The following is an 18,829-nucleotide window of genomic DNA, read 5'->3' on the forward strand; positions in this document are numbered from 1 at the left end:
ATGCAGAGTTTCACTTATTCTTGGAGGAAAAAAAAAACCTTGTATAATGTTTACTATTAAGACTTGCAAGCCGGGCGGTAGTGGCGCACACCTATAATCCCAGCACTCTAGGAGGCAGAGGCAGTCAGATTTCTGAGCCAGCCTGGTCTACAGAGTGAGTTCCAGGACAGGCAGGGCTATACAGAGAAACCCTGTCTTGAAAAGACCAAATCCAAAAAGAAAACCAAAAAAAAAAAAAAAAAAAAAAAAAGACATGCAAAACTCACAAAACTAACATCCTCCCATATTTCCCATATTTATTAATTCTTGACAGCACCAGCCCTCTATCACAGTTTGCCTATGCGGATGGGTCCACATGCTCAATGCCACTATTCTGTCTACTGTAGAGCTCCACAAACCTGTACGTGGCCCAATCTACCCTAGACCTACTAAACAAAATCATATGTTAGTTATTTATAAAAACAAAACATTTCTTTAGGTTTGTTTCATGTAATAAACAGAAGAGCAAAGCTGTTATTAAAAGCAGTTTGTGAAGGCAGCTCAGTGGGTGACTGTGTACTCAACATGACTGAGGTCCTGGAGCAGTGGTTTCAACCTTCCTGAGGCAAAGACCCTTTAATACCGTTCCTCATGTTGTGGCAACCCCTGCCCCAAGCCATAAAATTATTTTCATTGCTTCTTCATAACTGTAATTTTGCTACTGAATGGTCTCAATTCCAAAGACCATTGGAAATATGTGTTTTCCAATGGTCACACCCCCACAGGTTGAGAACAGCTACCCTAGACTGAAACCTCTGGAAAGATGAGAGTTCTGCAGATAACTGATAGATTTAATTTTAAGATACTAATGAATATCACTTACTGGACTCCAGATCATAGAATGAATAAAGTTTCTCTGACTCTGAGGGTTTTTCATCCATCTGTGAAGGAAAAGGAGAGGACACCAAAAACAAGGTTATTGCTCAACAGATAATTATGCAGTTTTGATGACACTTGGATATTCTGATGAAAGTTTTTGTTTGATTGCTTGTTTTGAGACATGATATAACACTACATCCCTATGTAGCTCTGGCTGTCCTGGAAAATACTCTGTAGACCAGGCTGGACTGGATCGCACAGAGGTCCACCAGCTTCCGTCTCATGAGCGCTGGGATTAAAGGTGTGAGTCGCCACACCCAGCTACAATTACATTTTTAAAAGATCATTTTTTATATATCACTTTTCTTCATAACATTAAAAGCAGTTATTCGTTTATTTGGGGGGGGGAGGGCAAAGGGCAATACTCAGAAGTCAGTCTTCTTCTTCCATTGATGGGTCCCAGAAACAGAATTCAGGTCATCATCAGGCTGGAAGGTGGGTACCAACACACCCCGGCCACGCCTCCAGATCTCTCTCTACAGCACTGTTTTGAAATTGCTTAGTAACACTTTTAAAGTCTCACTTGCAACTTCACCTAAGCAGTTTTATCTCCAAATAAAAATCTCCTTTACAAGAAGTTCCCACTATAAAAAGCCTCTATAAAACTTTGGAGCGGAGAAAAAAGAAAATGAAAACTCGATAAGTGAAGAAACCAAATTAGCCCTACAATAATCCGAGGCATTAAGGCTACAGCCCTCGTGGAACAATCTAGAAGCTTCTTCAGGGTAGGGTTACAGACTCTGCTGTATTATAGGAGACAGGACTGCAGAAATCACAAATCCTGGCTCCATTTAAAAAGAGGAGGAGGAACAAGAAACTGTCAATTTAATATATTATTATCAAATTAGGTCCTCATTTGAAATGACAATGAAGGCTCGCTCATACATGCAGTGTATCCTAGGAGAAAGTTACAAAGGAAACATAGTTTCTACTAGTTGTTACTCTATTCAAGAAGGAGATTTTAATATCTCTATGGACAGGTCTGTGCACCTCACTGCCATCAAGCCAATGACTTTAGGAACGTTTCTTATCTTAACACACCGCCTGGATAATCCACCATCCACTTTAACCTGAGTGCAGTCTCAGCCTTAAATAGAAACAGAAACAGCAACTGCTTTTGTCGAATCAAACCCAAGCGCCTTTCTTTTTATTTTTTTTATTAGTTAGTTAGCTAGCTAGCTAGTTAGTTAGTTAGTTAGTTAGTTAGTTAGTTAGTTAGTTTTTTCAAGACAGGGTTTCTCTGTGTAGCCCTGGCTGTCTTAGAACTCAATCTGTAGACAAGGTTGGCCTCAAACTCAGAAATCCACCTGCCTCTGCCTCACGTGTGCCGGATTAAAGGCGTGCGCCACCAATGCCCGGTTCAGGCATCTTTTCTGTATACTCACCAGTTTGACAATAACCCTGCCCATAAGTCTGACTGAGTCGGGCGGATATCTGGGCTTGCAGCTTTTAAGACACCTGCATTCTCGCTTGTGGTCCGGCCAGGCTTTTTTCTGTGAAGACAAGAGCAGGGAAAAGCATCAGAGACGAAAGTCAACTTTCATCCCAACCAGTTTTGAACACTGAGAATCATCAGCATTAATTTATTTTCAACAGCCTAAAAAAATATAAAATGCAAAATTTGTTTTGTAATACTGCATATGATGCAGAATTTAGTCTCTATCAAGAAAGTAGCCATTGCACAAAGGCACAAACACCTCGGTTTCACGCTGTCTTTAAATTTGCCTTCTGGTCATTATAAGGCTGGGATAATATAGTAAGGACCAGTAGGCCTTTGCTAATACTTAAACTCAATGTTTGGTAGCGTATACAATAGTATTTTAAAGAAAGAATCACCCAAAGCTAGAAAAGAAAATCATGTGGCTAGGGGAAATCAAAACAGGGAAGCCAGCATTATGAGTTTTGCTGTAAAAATTCAGATATACCAGGTGGGCTAACCGATTTAAACCTGGGGACTGGAGAGATGGCTCAGCGGTTGAGAGCACTGACTTCTCTTCCAGAGGTCCTGAGTTCAAATCCCAGCAATCACATGGTGGCTCACAACCATCTGAAATGGGATCCGATGCCCTCTTCTGGTGTGTCTGAAGCCAGCAACATATACTCACATTCATAAATAAATAAAATATTTTTAAAAAAATCAAAACTATGATGACTACATACTGCCCTCAAAGGCATCACAGTAAACCATAAATACCCAATTTGTTCAAGACAGTATGAGGTCATACTTAAATCCTGGCTTAATTGTAAAAGATCCCTTTTCATAGAAGTGTATAGTTTGGAAGACAAATGTTCTGATCTGCTGGAGAGAACAGCCTCTGAGCTAGGTGACAGTCAGACAGGTGACAACTAAATGTCAGTGTATGAAAGGGAAGGATGTGATCCCTGGGGACAGCGCAACAGCCAGAGCAAATGTCTCGTAAACTCCGTCGAGGACATATCTGATGCCACACACATAAAACTTACACATCTAACTCATACTGTGCTCTAGTGAGCCATTTGCTACACAAGACTTCCAGTGTCAGCCTGGCCAGCCTCCTGGGAACCTGGTTAGAGAAACACTGTTCCCAGGGCCACCCCTTCCACTTCAGCTCCGCCCAGCGCGAGCTGCTCAAGGCAACTAAGATGAACATTGTTTAACAATCTTCATCATCCTTCATTCCAGATGCTCACACCTCACTCACATCCCAGCAGGACTATGCTAGTTCCACATACAGAAGCAGGCGAGGAGGTGAGCAGGAAGCAGCCCTGGCTCAAGCTGCTGCCACCAAGGGGGGGGGGAGAGGGGGAAGGGGGGAGGGCAGAGGAAGGAGGGGGAAGGGAGGAGGAGGGGAGGGGAGGAGGGGGGGAGGGGAGAAGAAGGAGTGGGGAGGGGATGGGGGGGTGGGGGAGGGGGAGAGGGAGGAGTAGGGGAAAGAGGGGGTTGTGGGGGAGGGGAGAAGGGGAGGGGGAGAGAGAGGAGTGAGGTAGGGGAGAAGGAAGGGTGGGGGAGGGGAGAGCACTGGAAGAGGGAAAAGGAGGGAGGAGGAAAAGAACAAAAAGAAAAAGAGAGCCAGCTTGATGTGCCTATAATCCAGGCACTCAGGAGGCTGAAGGAGGCAGATTGGGAGTTTGAGGCCATCGTGACTACACAATACGTTCAAGTCACTTGTGCTTCATGAGACAATGAAAGCCATGTAAGAAATAGTTGTGCTGGGCAGTGGTGGCATACATCTTTACTCCCAGAACTCAGGAGGCAGAGGCAGGCAGGTCTCTGAGCTCAAGGCCAGCTTGGTCTACCGAGAGAGTTCCAGGACAGCCAGGGCTACACTGAGAAACACTAGGAGTGGCGGGAAGTGGGTGGGAGAAATAGGTTGTAACAGCAGAAACATGAAATGCTAAAAATAATCCAGATACTATAAATCATCCTAATATTAGACAGAGAAAGTAAGGCTCATAATCTGGGACTTAAAAACAAACTCCCCAAATAAAAGCAAGGGAGGTGAAGCCCTTGGCATGCTCGGCATGGCCACCACGTGACTGCAGTGTTTGTACATTTACTTAAGTTGCTTTATAAGCAAGGCGGAAACACAGCACAATGACTTCCATAATTCTCATCTGGTAGAAAGGAAGACATACGTTACTAAATATTAAATCACAGGAGAATGCATTCCAAGACGGCTGATCATCATACTGGTCTGTGTCTTTTGACATTGCTTAAGTTCACAACTGTAATGGCATCTTGGGCAGCTACATAACACCAGTCATTACCTGAAGGCACTCAGTGGAAGGAAAAAGCTTGTTGCGTAGGAACAAGTACTAACCTAGCAACTGTCAATTACGAAGATATATAAGGTGTTCGAAGAGTATATACTGCTTCACTGTCAGATAAGCTTAAAAACCACAGTACCTGCTTAGCAAAGTCTATTCACCTACTGAACATTCGAACAAATCTGACAAACTTGTGTAACGTATGAGACGCAGTGTCCCTTGATCGTCATTGCCAGCCCTGGGGACAGGGCTGGCATACACGACTAAGATGTGAAGAATGTGCTTCCATCTGGTCTTCCAATGAGAACAGTAAGCAGGCCAGTGCAGAATCCTTTATTCAGACAAAAAACTTCAGTGCTAAAGTACAGGGTGGGGTGGAGGTGGGGATGGGGGCATTGTTGTCTTTGACTCCTTTGCCTACTCTTGAGACCCCTTTCCTCTTCCTGGGTCGCTTCATCCAGTCTTGACAAGAGGGTTTGTGCCTGGTTATACTGTGATCAGTTGATATCCCCAGGAGGCCTGCTCATTGTGGAGGGAGGGGAAAGTGCAATGGGAATGTAATACATGATGATAATGATGATGATGATGGTGATGGTGATGGTGATGGTGATGGTGATGGTGATGATGATGGTAATAATAATAATAATAATAATAATAAACAACTAGATATGACCAGTTTGGACACTTGGCAGCCAAATGCACTTCAGAGAGTGGGCCAATTAACCAGTTAATTGGCAGTGGTTTAAATGAAGCATCCACAATTTAGAGAATACTTGTCAAAACATCTGGTCTTTAACATAATTAATGTTGCTCTATCTAAATAATAAACAGACGCTAGGAAAAATGTTCCTTCGTTCTATTCTTGAGTCATTCCGTAAAAATAAGGAACAGCGTGCTTATCTTCCCATTGGGTTTAGAGGATCACAGAAGTTCACTGGTCGTCATCTATCCAAAAGCAGGATCATATCCCTGACCTCAAGCAATACTACAGAGCAATAGTGTTAAAAAACTGCATGGTATTGGTACAGTGACAGGCAGGCAGATCAGTGGAACAGGATTGAAGATCCAGAAATGAACCCACACACCTATGGCCACTTGATCCTCGAAAAAGGGGCTGAAAACATCCAATGGAAAAAAGATAGCTTTCTCAACAAATGGTGCTGGTTCAACTAGAGGTCAGCATGCAGAAGAATGCGAATTGATCCATCCTTATCTCCTTGTACTAAGCTCAACTTCAAATGGATCAAGGACCTCCACATAAATCCAGACCCTCTGAAGCTAATAAAAAAGAAACTGGGGAAGACCCTTGAGGACATCGGTACAGGGGGAAAGTTCCTGAACAGAACACCAATAGCGTATGCTCTAAGATCAAGAACTGACAAATGGGACCTCATTAAATTACAAAGTTTCTGTAAGGCAAAGGACACCATCAAAAGGACAAATTGGCAACCAACAAATTGGGAAAAGATCTTCACCAACCCTACATCAGATAGAGGGCTAATATCCAATATATACAAAGAACTCAAGAATTTAGACCCCAGAAAACCAAATAACCCTATTAAAAAATGGGGTACAGAGCTAAACAAAAAATTTTCACCTGAAGAACTTTGGATGGCTGAGAAGCATCTTAAAAAATGCTCAACTTCATTAGTCATTAGGGAAATGCAAATCAAAACAATCCTGAAATTTCACCTTACACCAGTCAGAATGGCTAAGATTAAAAATTCAGGAGACAGCAGGTGTTGGCAAGGATGTGGAGAAAGAGGAACACTCCTCCACTGCTGGTGGGGTTGCAAATTGGTACAACCACTCTGGAAATCAGTCTGGCAGTTCCTCAGAAAACTGGGCACATCACTTCTGGAGGATCCTGCTATACCACTCCTGGGCATATACCCAGAGGATTCCCCAGCATGTAATAAGGATACATGTTCCACTATGTTCATAGCAGCCCTATTTATAATAGCCAGAAGCTGGAAACAACCCAGGTATCCCTCAACGGAAGAATGGATGCAAAAAATGTGGTATATATACACAATGGAGTACTATTCAGCCATTAGAAACAATGAATTCATGAAATTCTTAGACAAATGGATGGAGTTGGAGAACATCATACTAAGTGAGGTGACCCAGTCTCAAAAGATCAATCATGGTATGCACTCACTAATAAGTGGATATTAACCTAGAAAACTGGAATACCCAAAACATAATCCACACATCAAATGAGGTACAAGAACAGAGGAGTGGCCCCTGGTTCTGGAAAGACTCAGTGTAGCAGTATAGGGCAAAACCAGAACAGGGAAGTGGGAAGGGGTAGATGGGAGAACAGGGGGAGGAAAGAGGGCTCATGTGACTTTTGGGGAGTGGGGGAGCCTGAAAAGGGGAAATCATTTGAAATGTAAATAAAAAATATATCTCAAAAAAAAAAAGCAGGATCAAGCCATTAGTCATAAATGTAGAACGTGATGATACCACCTGGAACTGTTTCATGATAGGCGGAAGTTTCTGTCCACTCCATTTCTTCTAACCACGATGATAAAGATCCCGTTTTTTACAACAGTATTTTCCCAGTCCTGCTGCTTGGACTCTTACCATAAAGCTTACAAATATAAGCCCACCCATTATTCTATTAGTCAGCTCCACATGCAGAGACACTATCCTCCCTCACCATGGTTGGCCCTCAGTGTCGCACTGGACTTCACTGCACACCGGTTTCTCAAAGGATGGCCAACATTCCTATATTCTCTGTCTACTGCCAACCAAGAACACAATTAAGTTTGTTCACAACACTGGCAAGGATGTTTTCTGTTCTCAAAGATGAAAATTAACAATGCTATACAACAAGTACAAAGTATCATGGGAGATAAAGGAAAAGCAAGAGTTGCGTTACGAAGCAAAGACAACAGGAGACTCAAGTTTCAGATGAGAAAAGGAAATTAAAATCTGCGATACAATTCCAAGTGTCAGCCATTCCAGACTTGAAAAATAACTTTAGAAACCGTAAGTCTCCATGAATAGGACAGTATTTATAACTGTTACAAACTAATTACATGAGGAGTTCCTGATGAGGATAGTACCAATGTTGAATGAAGGCTGCCCTGGAAACTGGTGTTTGTTTGGTGTGATGTTGCAGTACATGCTGGATATTTAACTAGCAGAAAACAAGAATCCAGACCTCCCATGGAGGATTCTGCCACAAGAGAAAAGCTAATCCCAAAGGCCACACAAGTCTCATATGTGCTTCGAGATTTGCTGTGAAAGTAGAAATGTGTTTCTAATAGTTTAGCCTACAACTAAACCTTGGTTTGCTTGTTTTTACACAGTCCTAACAGCATTGAATTTTGTCCTTGTCAAGTCAAGGGAAGACTTTGAGAATTTTTCTAAAGTTAGTCCATGTTTATAAAGCTGCATCCACTAAGACCACAGCTCCCGCTGTATCAGAGTTGTTGACCCAGCAGGCCCTCTGCTATACATCTGCTCTTCCTTCTCAGAGCGGCTCTCTGTGTCTGCATCAGTCTATAACTAATTATACCTTCCAGTCCAGTCATGTCCAACTATTCACATAACAAGATACATTATTTTTGTTACGCTTTACTTTCGTTCTTCTTACAAACATACAAATATGAGCTGGGTGTGGTAGTGCACCCCTTTAATCCCAGCACTCAGGAAACAGAAGCAGGAAGATCCTCTAAGTTCAAAGCCATTCTGGTCTACAGAGTGAGTCCCTGGACAACCAGGGTTATACAGAGAAACCCTGTCTCAAAAAAATAAATAAATAAATAAAGTATATAATAATAGATATAACAAACAGGTAAACTCCATTACCTATATAGTTTCATTTCAATATAGTAGAGAGGGCAATAAACGTAACCATCATAAAATGTGGAGGTGGGCCTGAGAAAGGCTAAAAATCTCAAACCTAGAATAACCCTACATGTACCAAACATATGTAGATATATTATCTGTTTAAATGCCCTAAGAACTACCCTAAAAACAGTCTACTTGTGAGACAGAAATGGTTATCTGAACTTTTTTACTATATTTATTTATTAAGGTGTGTATGCGCGCATGTGTATGTATAGACGTATGCACGCGCCCACAGTGGATGTGTGGAGGCCAAAGAATAGACAACTTGCAGGCGTTTGTGGACCTCAGAGACCAGGGTTGGCAGTGAATGCCTTTAGCCACTAGGTCATCTCCCCAGCCCCTGGACTACTTTTAATCACTGCAAGGCATTCAATGTAGGCCTCACGCCACTCAGTTATCTACAAGGGGTTCCTGAGAGCAAAATTCAAAGTAGGTGAGCTGCCCCGCAATCTGCAGGCACGAAAAGACCTGAAAGTTTGCATTCTACTCGAGTGCTTGTAGCAAGTGAGTGATGGCTCCACTTGCTTTAAAAGGCTGTCCAACGTTGGACCATAGGTCCTCGGAGGTGAAAGGTGCCCAAAGCTGGAATCTGGGAATATGAAGTAGACGTGGAGCAGACTGTCTAACAGCTACAATTAAATGGCATTGATCAAATTCTTGCATAAAGGTTTCTTTCGAGGGCTGGAGAGATGGCTCAGTGGTTAAGAGCACTGACTGCTCTTCTGAAGGTCTCAAGTTCAAATCCTAGCACCCACATGGTGGCTCACAACCATCCATAATGAGATCTGATGCCCTCTTGTGGTGTGTCTGAAGACAGCTACAGTGCACTTACATATAACAATAAATAAATCTTTGGGCTGGAGCAAGTAGGGCTAGAGCAAGTGGGGCCGGAGAGAGCAGAGATCCAGAGTTCAATTCCCAGCAACCACCTGATGGCTTGCAACCATCTGTACAGCTGCAATATACTCATACACATGAAATAAATAAATAAATCAATTAAAAAATATTTCTTTTGAGAACTCAGGGCATTCAGTGACAGTGCTGTGCCCATTCAAAGTGTTCGTGAACCCTAAAAGACCACCAAGGATCCCATCCGATGCTAACACACTAGGGCCTTTTTATTCAAGCTCCAGCTTGGCTCACTGTTGACCCTGATGCAGCAGGACAAGAGAAGGAAGCCCCGAGCCCAGTTTCAAGTAAGATCTACAGAAGCAAGCAAACAAGCCAAGGAGTTTTCAGCTTGGCACACACAAGGAGGGCTGTTAGGGAATTTGCTGCCCTTTAAAATGATTGGATGGTGCTAGGAGTTAACCATAAACTTAACTTCTGCTTGCCTCCTGATTTGTGGTTGCTAGGGAGAGACCTAGAAACTAGTGCTAGGTGCAAGCTTGTTGGTTAACTCAAGTTCAACCTTAGGTCAGGTTCTCTAAGAGGGAGCCTGAACCCAAGATGGAGTTGTTCTGGTATCTCAAGAGCAGCACAGTTTTCTCACTTCAGTGCTCATAGACCACATATCCGAAAGCAGCAAGAGCCCTTCCCACTGACCCTACTCAAAGTAAGAAAAAAAAGGCCAGAGAGGAAGAAGGAATGAGGCCAGAAATGTCCACAGGACACCAAATTATCACAAAATAAAACAAATAAGTTATTACATCTTTGGCAGTCATAATATCTTGGTTAACCAAAACCCATATGTGGCAATAATATTACTAGGGTCCCAGAGTAAGGCATTATCATCCAGAACAAGGTTCAGAAAACTACAACCTGCATTAAGTCAAATCTCTGTGGCCACATTTTTGGGAAGTTATACTAGAATATAGTCACATTCAATAGCTGCACTCTCTTCATGATAAGACAGAGATAAAACGTCATTACCAAGTCATATGGCCAAGAATATTTACCACACAGCCCTTCGTGGGGATAAAAAAAAAAATGCCAAATCATGACCTACAGAGAGACCATAACAACATGGTCAATGTTGTGAGCACAGAAATTTCTGAGCATATCAGAAATCTCAATAGTGAGTTAACCAAAATATCAATAGCAAGTTCTACATGAACCTAGCAGGGAGAGCATTTTACTCCTTGATACAGTAATTGTTGAGTCTAATTCCCAAAGTCACCAGTGCTGGAGTGGCTTGCCCTCATCAGAAAAGTCCAAATGGTGGTAAAAAAGACAGGGTGTAGAAGCAGTTCAGGGGGGCACCAGGGGTACCAAAGACAAGGCTGAGACAGGCTACCCTACCACAGGAAGACTCCAAATGAAATCCTGTGTGGCTGCTGTAGGAAACTAAAACAGGGCTGGGGCACACAGCATGAGGGGGACAGAGTGGGTCAACCAGAGGCTTATATTGCTAAAGTATCTTCAAATATCTCCCTACTACTGGCATAATTTAGACTAAACAATGGAGAGTTAAAGTAAAAACTCCAGTTTAAATGATGCTAAGTCCATCCAGACCACTACAGTCTTCTGCTTGGTCCTACTCTCACACACACAGATGCTTTCCCTAAAGAGGGGGAGTGTGGCATATACCTGTCACCCAAGTGCTCAGAGGCTATTGCAGGAAGATCTTAGTTAAGCTATTATGGGATATGTCAATTGAAGACAGTGTGGGCTACATGGTAAGACTGTATCTCAGAAAACTAAAAAAGCACGGAGAAGATGAAAAAACAGAATCGCTATGAAAAAATATGTTTACCTAAAGACTACAAAAGGCAGGAAAATAATGAAAGACAAAATTAGGAAAAACACAAGAAACAGAACAGTAATAACTATGACAAATCTTGATACAGTATGACAAGAGTCACTGTGAAAGCCAATGGTCTCCAGGCACCATTGACATTGTCAGGAGGCACCATAAATAACTCTCCAAATCCAGCCAGGCGGCTGGTGACACACACCTTCAGTCCCAGTACTCAGAGGCAAGTGTATCTCTTTGACTTCAAGGCCAGCCTGGTCTACAGAGTGAACCCAAGACAGCCAGGTCTACAGAGGGAAACCGTGTCTCAAAACAACAAACAAACAAAAAAAGAAGGAAAGAAACAAAAACAACTCTGTAAATTGCAGGGAAATATTTAGAAATCTGTACTAACCCGCATTATACCAGCTGCTCTCTGGCCCTGGTCTCTCCGCCTCTAGGCTAGCCCCATTTGGGGGTTCTTCTCTGTTCCAGTTTGCCTGCCTCAGAGGTGCTAGTATCTTCTCAGTCATCTACCCCCTGTAGTTAGTTGTCACAAATCCCCTTAACCCAGTAAACTCAAAACTCTAGAAGCTTATAATTAATCAGTCAGATTTATATATCAATAAATTCTCAATTCACAAGATGCCCACACAATAATTTCAGAGCCAACTGATGATATAAATTGCCCACCTACATAAGACAAAATGTCCTGTGATTATCCATCCCTTCTATGATATTCATGGCTACCTGTTGCTATTTAAAGCCACGAGGAATCGGAATCGTCCTGCTCTTCCATCCTCCCTTCTTCCATCACCTCCTTGTCCTCTCTCTCCACTCTCCTTCTCTCCCAAACTTTTCACCTCCACCTTCCCTTCCACCGCCCAATCACCAACTCTAGCCTTTATTTTACAAGTTAAGGAGGGGAGAAGGTTCACAAGAAGTCACCTGTGTACCTGATTCACTCCTAGTCCACAGCCCCTCCTAGGAAAGTGGAATTAGCATCAAAATACAAACAGCACCAGGACTATCCACAGCGCTGCAAATCCTATCAGTCTGTGAGGTCTGAAACACAGCTCTTCCTAACCAAGAGGCTTAGCTTTCTTTAGTACCGCCCCCCCCCCCCCGCCCCGATAAAAATCACCCTGAGAACAGCTTACTGACAAAGGAAGAGTTTTCTACTGTAAAAATAAATCAAAACATTCGATAACTACACATGAAACGCTGACCCAAACATATGATTCATAGTGTAAGGGAGATAGATAATTGCTAATATGAAATAGAACCTCTCTATGCAAACGCAGATAATGATCATAAGATCGTAATTGAAAATGTGATCTAGTAATGTGAAATGTGATCTAGAATCTAGTCATGTGCTTTATTTAGCAGGGAATTAAAATTAGAATGTAAACATCAGAAGTTAGCTAAGTCCAGAAAAGGTCAAATAATACTTGGGGAGGTTGCTTGAGATTGGTTTACTTGCTATCAATATCTGTCTTAGGGTTTCTATTCCTGCACAAACATCATGACCAAGAAGCAAGTTGGGGAGGAAAGGATTTATTGAGCTTACACTTCCACATTGCTATTCATCACTAAAGGAAGTCAGGACTGGAACTCAAGCAGGTCAGGAAGCAGGCAGGAGCTGATGCAGAGGCCATGGAGGGATGTTTCTTACTGGCTTGCTTCCCCTGGCTTGCTCAGCCTGCTCTCTTATAGAACCCAAGACTACCAACCCAGGGATGACACCACCCACAATGGGGCCCTCCCCACTTGAGAAAATGCCCCACAGCTGGATCTCATGGAGGCACTTCCCCAAATGAAGCTCCTTTCTCTGTGATAACTCCAGCCTGTGTCAAGTTGACACACAAAACTAGCCAGTCGGTTTTTACATTTTGAACAATTCTTAATAAGAAACAGCCTGTCCTTCCTTTTCAGGCTCTGAATTGTCTGGGGTGGTTCATTATACCAATATGGAGACAGGTTCCCACACTAGGCAATATGATGGTTGCCTCACCATCAGGCACAGGCTGGAGCTCAAAGTTACCAAAGAAAAAGATAAATCTTGTCAGAACCAGAAACAACGCTATATGCTCAGTAATGGGTGGTGGACAGACAGACTGACTGAGTGCATTGGAAACATGGAGGAACTGGCTTTGCAGACTACTGCAGTCACAAAAAAAAAATCTCTAAAAAATAGAAGTAAAAAGAGAAAATGTCCATTGTTTCAATCCTGTACCTTAATTTCTATAATGAAAATATGTTCTTGTGTTTTATGTTTGAAAAGGAAACGTGAATGCTGAAGGCGAGGACAGCATCCTTTGAGCAGAAAGAACATGCTGCATCCTGAAAATTGGCCCCAAACCTTTCTCAGACAACGTGCTAATACCACAGGCACACATAAAAGGCTCAGCTCCCGGCTGGTCACGTCCCTCTGAGACAAACATATTTTTCTCCTACAGAGTCACACTCCCTACGTCAATCTCCATTCTGTTTGCTCTTACTTCCTGTTCAGCGCTGTTCATCGTCCTCATAGTTCAGTTTGTCAGTTTAATTCTGCACATCTTTCTAGATAGCCACAATAATTACAGCATTCAGCTCTGTACCTCAAGGGGCAGATAACCGGAGCAGTTTAAATGCATATGTTCCGGCCAGTCTTTGACTCCCACCCCCACCCCCACACAACCCCCCACACGCACACAAACATATATTCTAGCTGGCATCATATAGTTCATCTTACTGGCTATTTTCTCATTACCTTGCACATTATATCTAACAACGACACTGTTATTGATGCTAGGGTGAATAACTAATATATGTAATAAAATATATATGCTACTATGAATCAAAGCGGCATACCAAACTCCCTCTACTTCTTCTAATCAGATAATGGGGATTTTTTTTTTCTTCTGTCTATGTATTATTACAACCGGAGAAAGTAGCCTCAGAGAAAACATATTTGCAAAAATGAGGAAAAGGAAAAATAAAGGCTTGGGCCGCTGAGATTAGGAATGAAGTTTCCAAAAGATGTATGTCAAATAGTATGTTAATTCATCATTTCTATACACATTGCACCTGACCAGACATTTGCAGAAATGTGGAGCCCCATTTCACCAGGGGGTAGGGATGGGCTAAAATATAACAATAAAATAGGTTTTCTATGATTTATCTTGCGAGGAAAGACATTTTTTCTTTCTCCCTCTGTCTCTCTCGCTCTCTCCCTTGCTTGCTCTCTCTCTGCTTTTTATTGTAGTTACTGTTGATGATCTTATACAAGAAAGCTGAGGCTTCACCATGACAAAATTATTTGGTGTAAAAAATGAAATGAAAAAAATGAAAAATAAAAAATATTTTTGAACATTTATATCTTATTAGGAACATGTTGAAGTTTTATATTTCTGTGTGTGTGTGTGTGTGTGTGTGTGTGTGTGTGCATTGTTCCTACCTAAGACATGTGCTTGTGAGTGAAGACATGCATGCATGTATGCACACACATGAGTAGAGGCCAAGGTTGAAACAGGCCATCTCTCTTTGACTGCTCTCCACCTTTATTTTTGGAGACACAGTCCCTCCCTGAGCCTGAAGCTCCTGGATTCCAGTGAGGCTGGCCAGCCAATGAGCTGCAGAGATCTGCCAGTCTCCACTCCTGAGCCTGCCTCCATTCCCACAAAGCTTCAGGTTACATACACACCTGCCGGTCTGAACTCAGGCACTCACGCTTGGCCCGGCAGACGCTTCACCCACTAAACCATCTCCTTGGCTCTTGTTCTCAATTTCAAAAAGTTTCCATTCTGTGTCTTTGGAACACAATATAAAACAGTTGGGGGGATCTAAAGGATAAAGATCTTTCTGGGCATGTATCAAGCATCACAGGGAGAGTAAGTGGCCAAGAAACAAAGGACAAATACAATAGATAACAGAAAGGCAGATGTAATCAGAAAGTGACAGCAAGAATAAAATTTACATTTACAAGGTAAATATGAAATCTGGAAATCTTATGTACATTTATTTCCCAAAATCCAGAGTGTATCAATTATGAAATACAAAACAGTACTTGCTTTTCTGAGCTGTTTTCTTCCTGGTAAAATGAGCATGTCACCTGTAGCTAATTTACTCAAGATTCTTATAAACAGAGCCTACACACAGCAGATGTCTGTCAGATATTAGATCTCATCAGTACGGACTCAGAAACTGAGGCCTGGCCCTGTGTTTCCTATGAAATTACTTAACTAGAAAGTGGCAGAGTAACACTGCAGCTTGGATGCTCTGACATTTTTGAACATGGGTTTTTCTCATTAAAATCAGTTTATTTGCATCCTGAAAAAAATAATTTCAAGGGAGAAAATGAGTAGAAAAACAAACCCTAAAAGAAATGGTCTAGGTTAAAAATGAGAACTCCAAGTGAGTGCTTGTGCACATGAACGCACGAGGGAGCACACACAAAGCCCACGTGAGTGTCTGTGCACATAAACACACAAGAGAGCACACATACGTCCCAAATGAGAATGAGCATGGAGACACACAGACACAAGAGTTCCAATTAGACTTTTTAATGATACAATTCATTAGAGCATAATTATACCTCTTATTAAATGATTAATCAAAAGATTAGAAGAAAAGGTCATGCCAAATGTTAATTATACATCCTTAAAAGAATTCCAAAGATATTAACAACCATATTCATTACAAATCAATTTAATCTTTTGGAAGGCAATTTGGCATTATCTTTAAAAATTCAAAATGCATATATGTTTTCACTAAAAATATGATTAGAAATTTATCATTCAATTAAATTTTAGAAGTATACAAAAACTATAAAAATAATGTCAAATATATTATTAATATTTAATTTGGGGGAAATCTAAACATTCATTAATGAGGAAATTATGATCATGGTAATATATATATTAGGTGATACAAAATAATCTCTAAATATGAAAAAGGAAATGAAGGCATAGAAGAACCCGCAGCAAAACAACCTGTATCTGTTTTTATAAATATATATGAACTTCAGATATGCCTGTGCAGAAACCTTAACAATGAATGGTGTGATGGTTTCAAACTGAAATGGACCTCCACATGTGTGGATATTAAGTAAAGACTTGGTCCCAGCCAGTGTTACTACTGGTAGGTGCTTGGATCACAAAGGCACTAATGTCATCAGTGACCTAATCCATTGGAGTCATAGCTAGAGGGGCAATTAGGAGGTTGTGTTAGGGTAGAAATGGTCAATGAGTGCCCAGCTTCTTTGATTAATGTCTGTCTGTCTTTCTCTCTCTTTCTCTCTCTATCTCCTTTTCTTCCCCTCCTTCCTTGACAAAACCTATTCAAACTGTACAAATATTTAATTTAAAACTAAAAGAAAAATAACAAGTTAAGAAAGGAATTACTGTTTCCTTTTTGTTTTTAAAAAGGATGAAAAGAAAGAAATAGGCCCACGGGTGTAACGGAGGACAAGCGCACAGCAGAGGTAGAGGGTTTGATGGACACTGGACAGCTCAGTAGTCTTACCTGACACTTGGCACTGCAGTATTTGGCAATTCGGCATTGAGAACACCGCATCAGCTTTTCCTTCCTGCAAAGAACAAGCAGTCCTGCATTAGAAAATAAGAAGCATATGGCTGCAGACAGGAAACGCACGTCAGTACATTGGCGCTGACCGTTCTGCTCACTCCTCACGTCGGGTCCTTGAAGACTTAAAGATTGTTCTTAGGACCTGGAAAGGTGCTTGTCGCTCAAGCAAGAGGGATGAGTTTAGCATCTCCGTACCCACACAGAAGCTGGATGCGGCTGCGGGCACGTACATCCCCACTGCTAGCGAGAGCGGAAGCATGTGGAGCCCGCTGCATGCTGGCCATGGGCAGCCTAGCCAACGCAGTGACACCCAAGAGCAAGAGCAGTGAGAAAGTCTGTGTCTAAATAAGAGCAATAAAGGAAGACACGTGAAGGGGACCTCTGGCTTCCAGGCACCATAGACACGCGCAGGCGCATGCGCACACGCACCCTCCCACAACCAAGATTTGAATTTTTAATGGCTGAACATCCTCTTTCACCCTCCAGGAGATACTCTTTGGTTAGGCTGTGGTATACCGTTGTAATACAGCTATTTCCTCTCCGTTTGAGGACGAACATCTTTATTTTAACACTGAGAAGCTATGACGACGTACACAAGACCCTCAAAAGACCCAGGGAAAGGATGACATGAGACCCAGGGGACTCTATTAGACCCACCCACTCACCAGAATTCTACTCACCACTAAGTAAGTAAATGGTTGGACAAGGTAGGACTTCTCAGTGCTATTAGCTGTCCACAGGGCACGTCGTGGGTAACCTAACATCGTAGCTGCCTGTCAGTTACCAAGGTTTCTGTAAGTCACCTCAATAAACTCTCTGGGCTTGGGTGCAATCCTTTCTTTGGTTGGTCAGCACCCTCTCTATCTAGATTGAACAGTTCCATCTCCCAAACAAAAGTCAGACCACAAAGACATTCAGCATGAATTTAACATTTTAACCTGCTATTTTCAAGTATAGAGTTCAGTAGCGTTAGGAACACTCACATCTGACAAAGCTCAGTGTCCAACATGTGTGAAGTCTGATATTCAATCCCTGGGACCAACAACAACAAAAACAGCAGACTATTCACATACTGGATAACCAGCATCACCACTAATTTTCTTTTTAAACTAAATTTAATATTTAAATATATTATCTAGACACTCAGTCTCTCTTCACGGGAACATTACTGTCGCCACAGGGAATCCAAAGTCAAATACATCACCTGATGGACATTGGGTTTCTCTTATCTGAAGTGTATGGGATGAGTATTTAGAATTTTGGATTGTTCTTCGGATACTACAATATTTTAACTGAGATGATGTGATGTTTTAGAGACAGCATCTGTGCATACTGAATGCATTTTTAGCACACTTGGGATTGACTGCTGCCTAATTTGTAAGGTCTACCTTCAAGTGGACTCTCAAAATGTCTCACATTTTAAAGTACTTAAGATTTCACTCATCTGGTTATGGATCTCAAACTGTACTCTATACACTTTAAATATTTAAAAAAAAAAAAAAGGTTATGAGTCATCTCCCCAGACTTCCAAAGTCATGCATCCTTGGTCCTGAGCTTAGCCAGCTTAATAACATAGTCCTGCTAAGAAATGATTTAGAAACTCCACCAAATCCTACCTCAGACATGCAGGATTAAGACTGAAAGGCATCAGAGATGTTTTTCCCAGGTTACCTGAGCAACAAAACCAGACATTTAAAAGGCTGAATCATAAAATCAAAATAAGTAACATACATGGTGACCAAGACAGTGGAGTGGTGGACAGCCAGGGCAGGCCAGGCCAAGCATCAACTGCCGGAGTGTCACAAGGTCGATGGGCAAACTGAACGACTCAGGGTGAGCGCCTGCTGGTGTGCAGGGCATGGCGCCATCTCTGACTCACACCAGACTTGACTACTAACTCACGCCAGACTTGAAAGAGACCTATAAGGCGGGCAACATTATTACGTCCATGTCAGGAATACTTAGTACATTTTCAAAAGTAGACGCTACCCAGGTATGGTGCCGCATGCCTGCAATCCTGGCAAAGGCAGAGGCAGGGGGATATCTGTGATAAAC

General features: G+C 42.0%; 1 protein-coding gene across 3 annotated transcripts in view; it reads right to left on the minus strand.

Annotated features, from left to right (window-relative positions):
• Positions 1–18,829, minus strand: part of Smyd3 (SET and MYND domain containing 3) — a 563,480-nt gene that overhangs the window by 449,208 nt on the left and 95,443 nt on the right. For all 3 annotated transcript variants that reach the window (XM_052199949.1, XM_052199951.1, XM_052199950.1), the window contains exons 2-4: positions 16,712–16,775; positions 2,304–2,411; positions 863–920 (exon numbers count right to left, since the gene is read on the minus strand). In XM_052199949.1, coding sequence (XP_052055909.1) covers positions 863–920; positions 2,304–2,411; positions 16,712–16,775 — 230 coding nt within the window. The remainder of the gene's footprint in view (positions 1–862; positions 921–2,303; positions 2,412–16,711; positions 16,776–18,829) is intronic.

Source organism: Apodemus sylvaticus, chromosome 12 (genome assembly GCF_947179515.1).
Source record: "Apodemus sylvaticus chromosome 12, mApoSyl1.1, whole genome shotgun sequence".
Lineage (NCBI taxonomy): Eukaryota > Metazoa > Chordata > Mammalia > Rodentia > Muridae > Apodemus > Apodemus sylvaticus.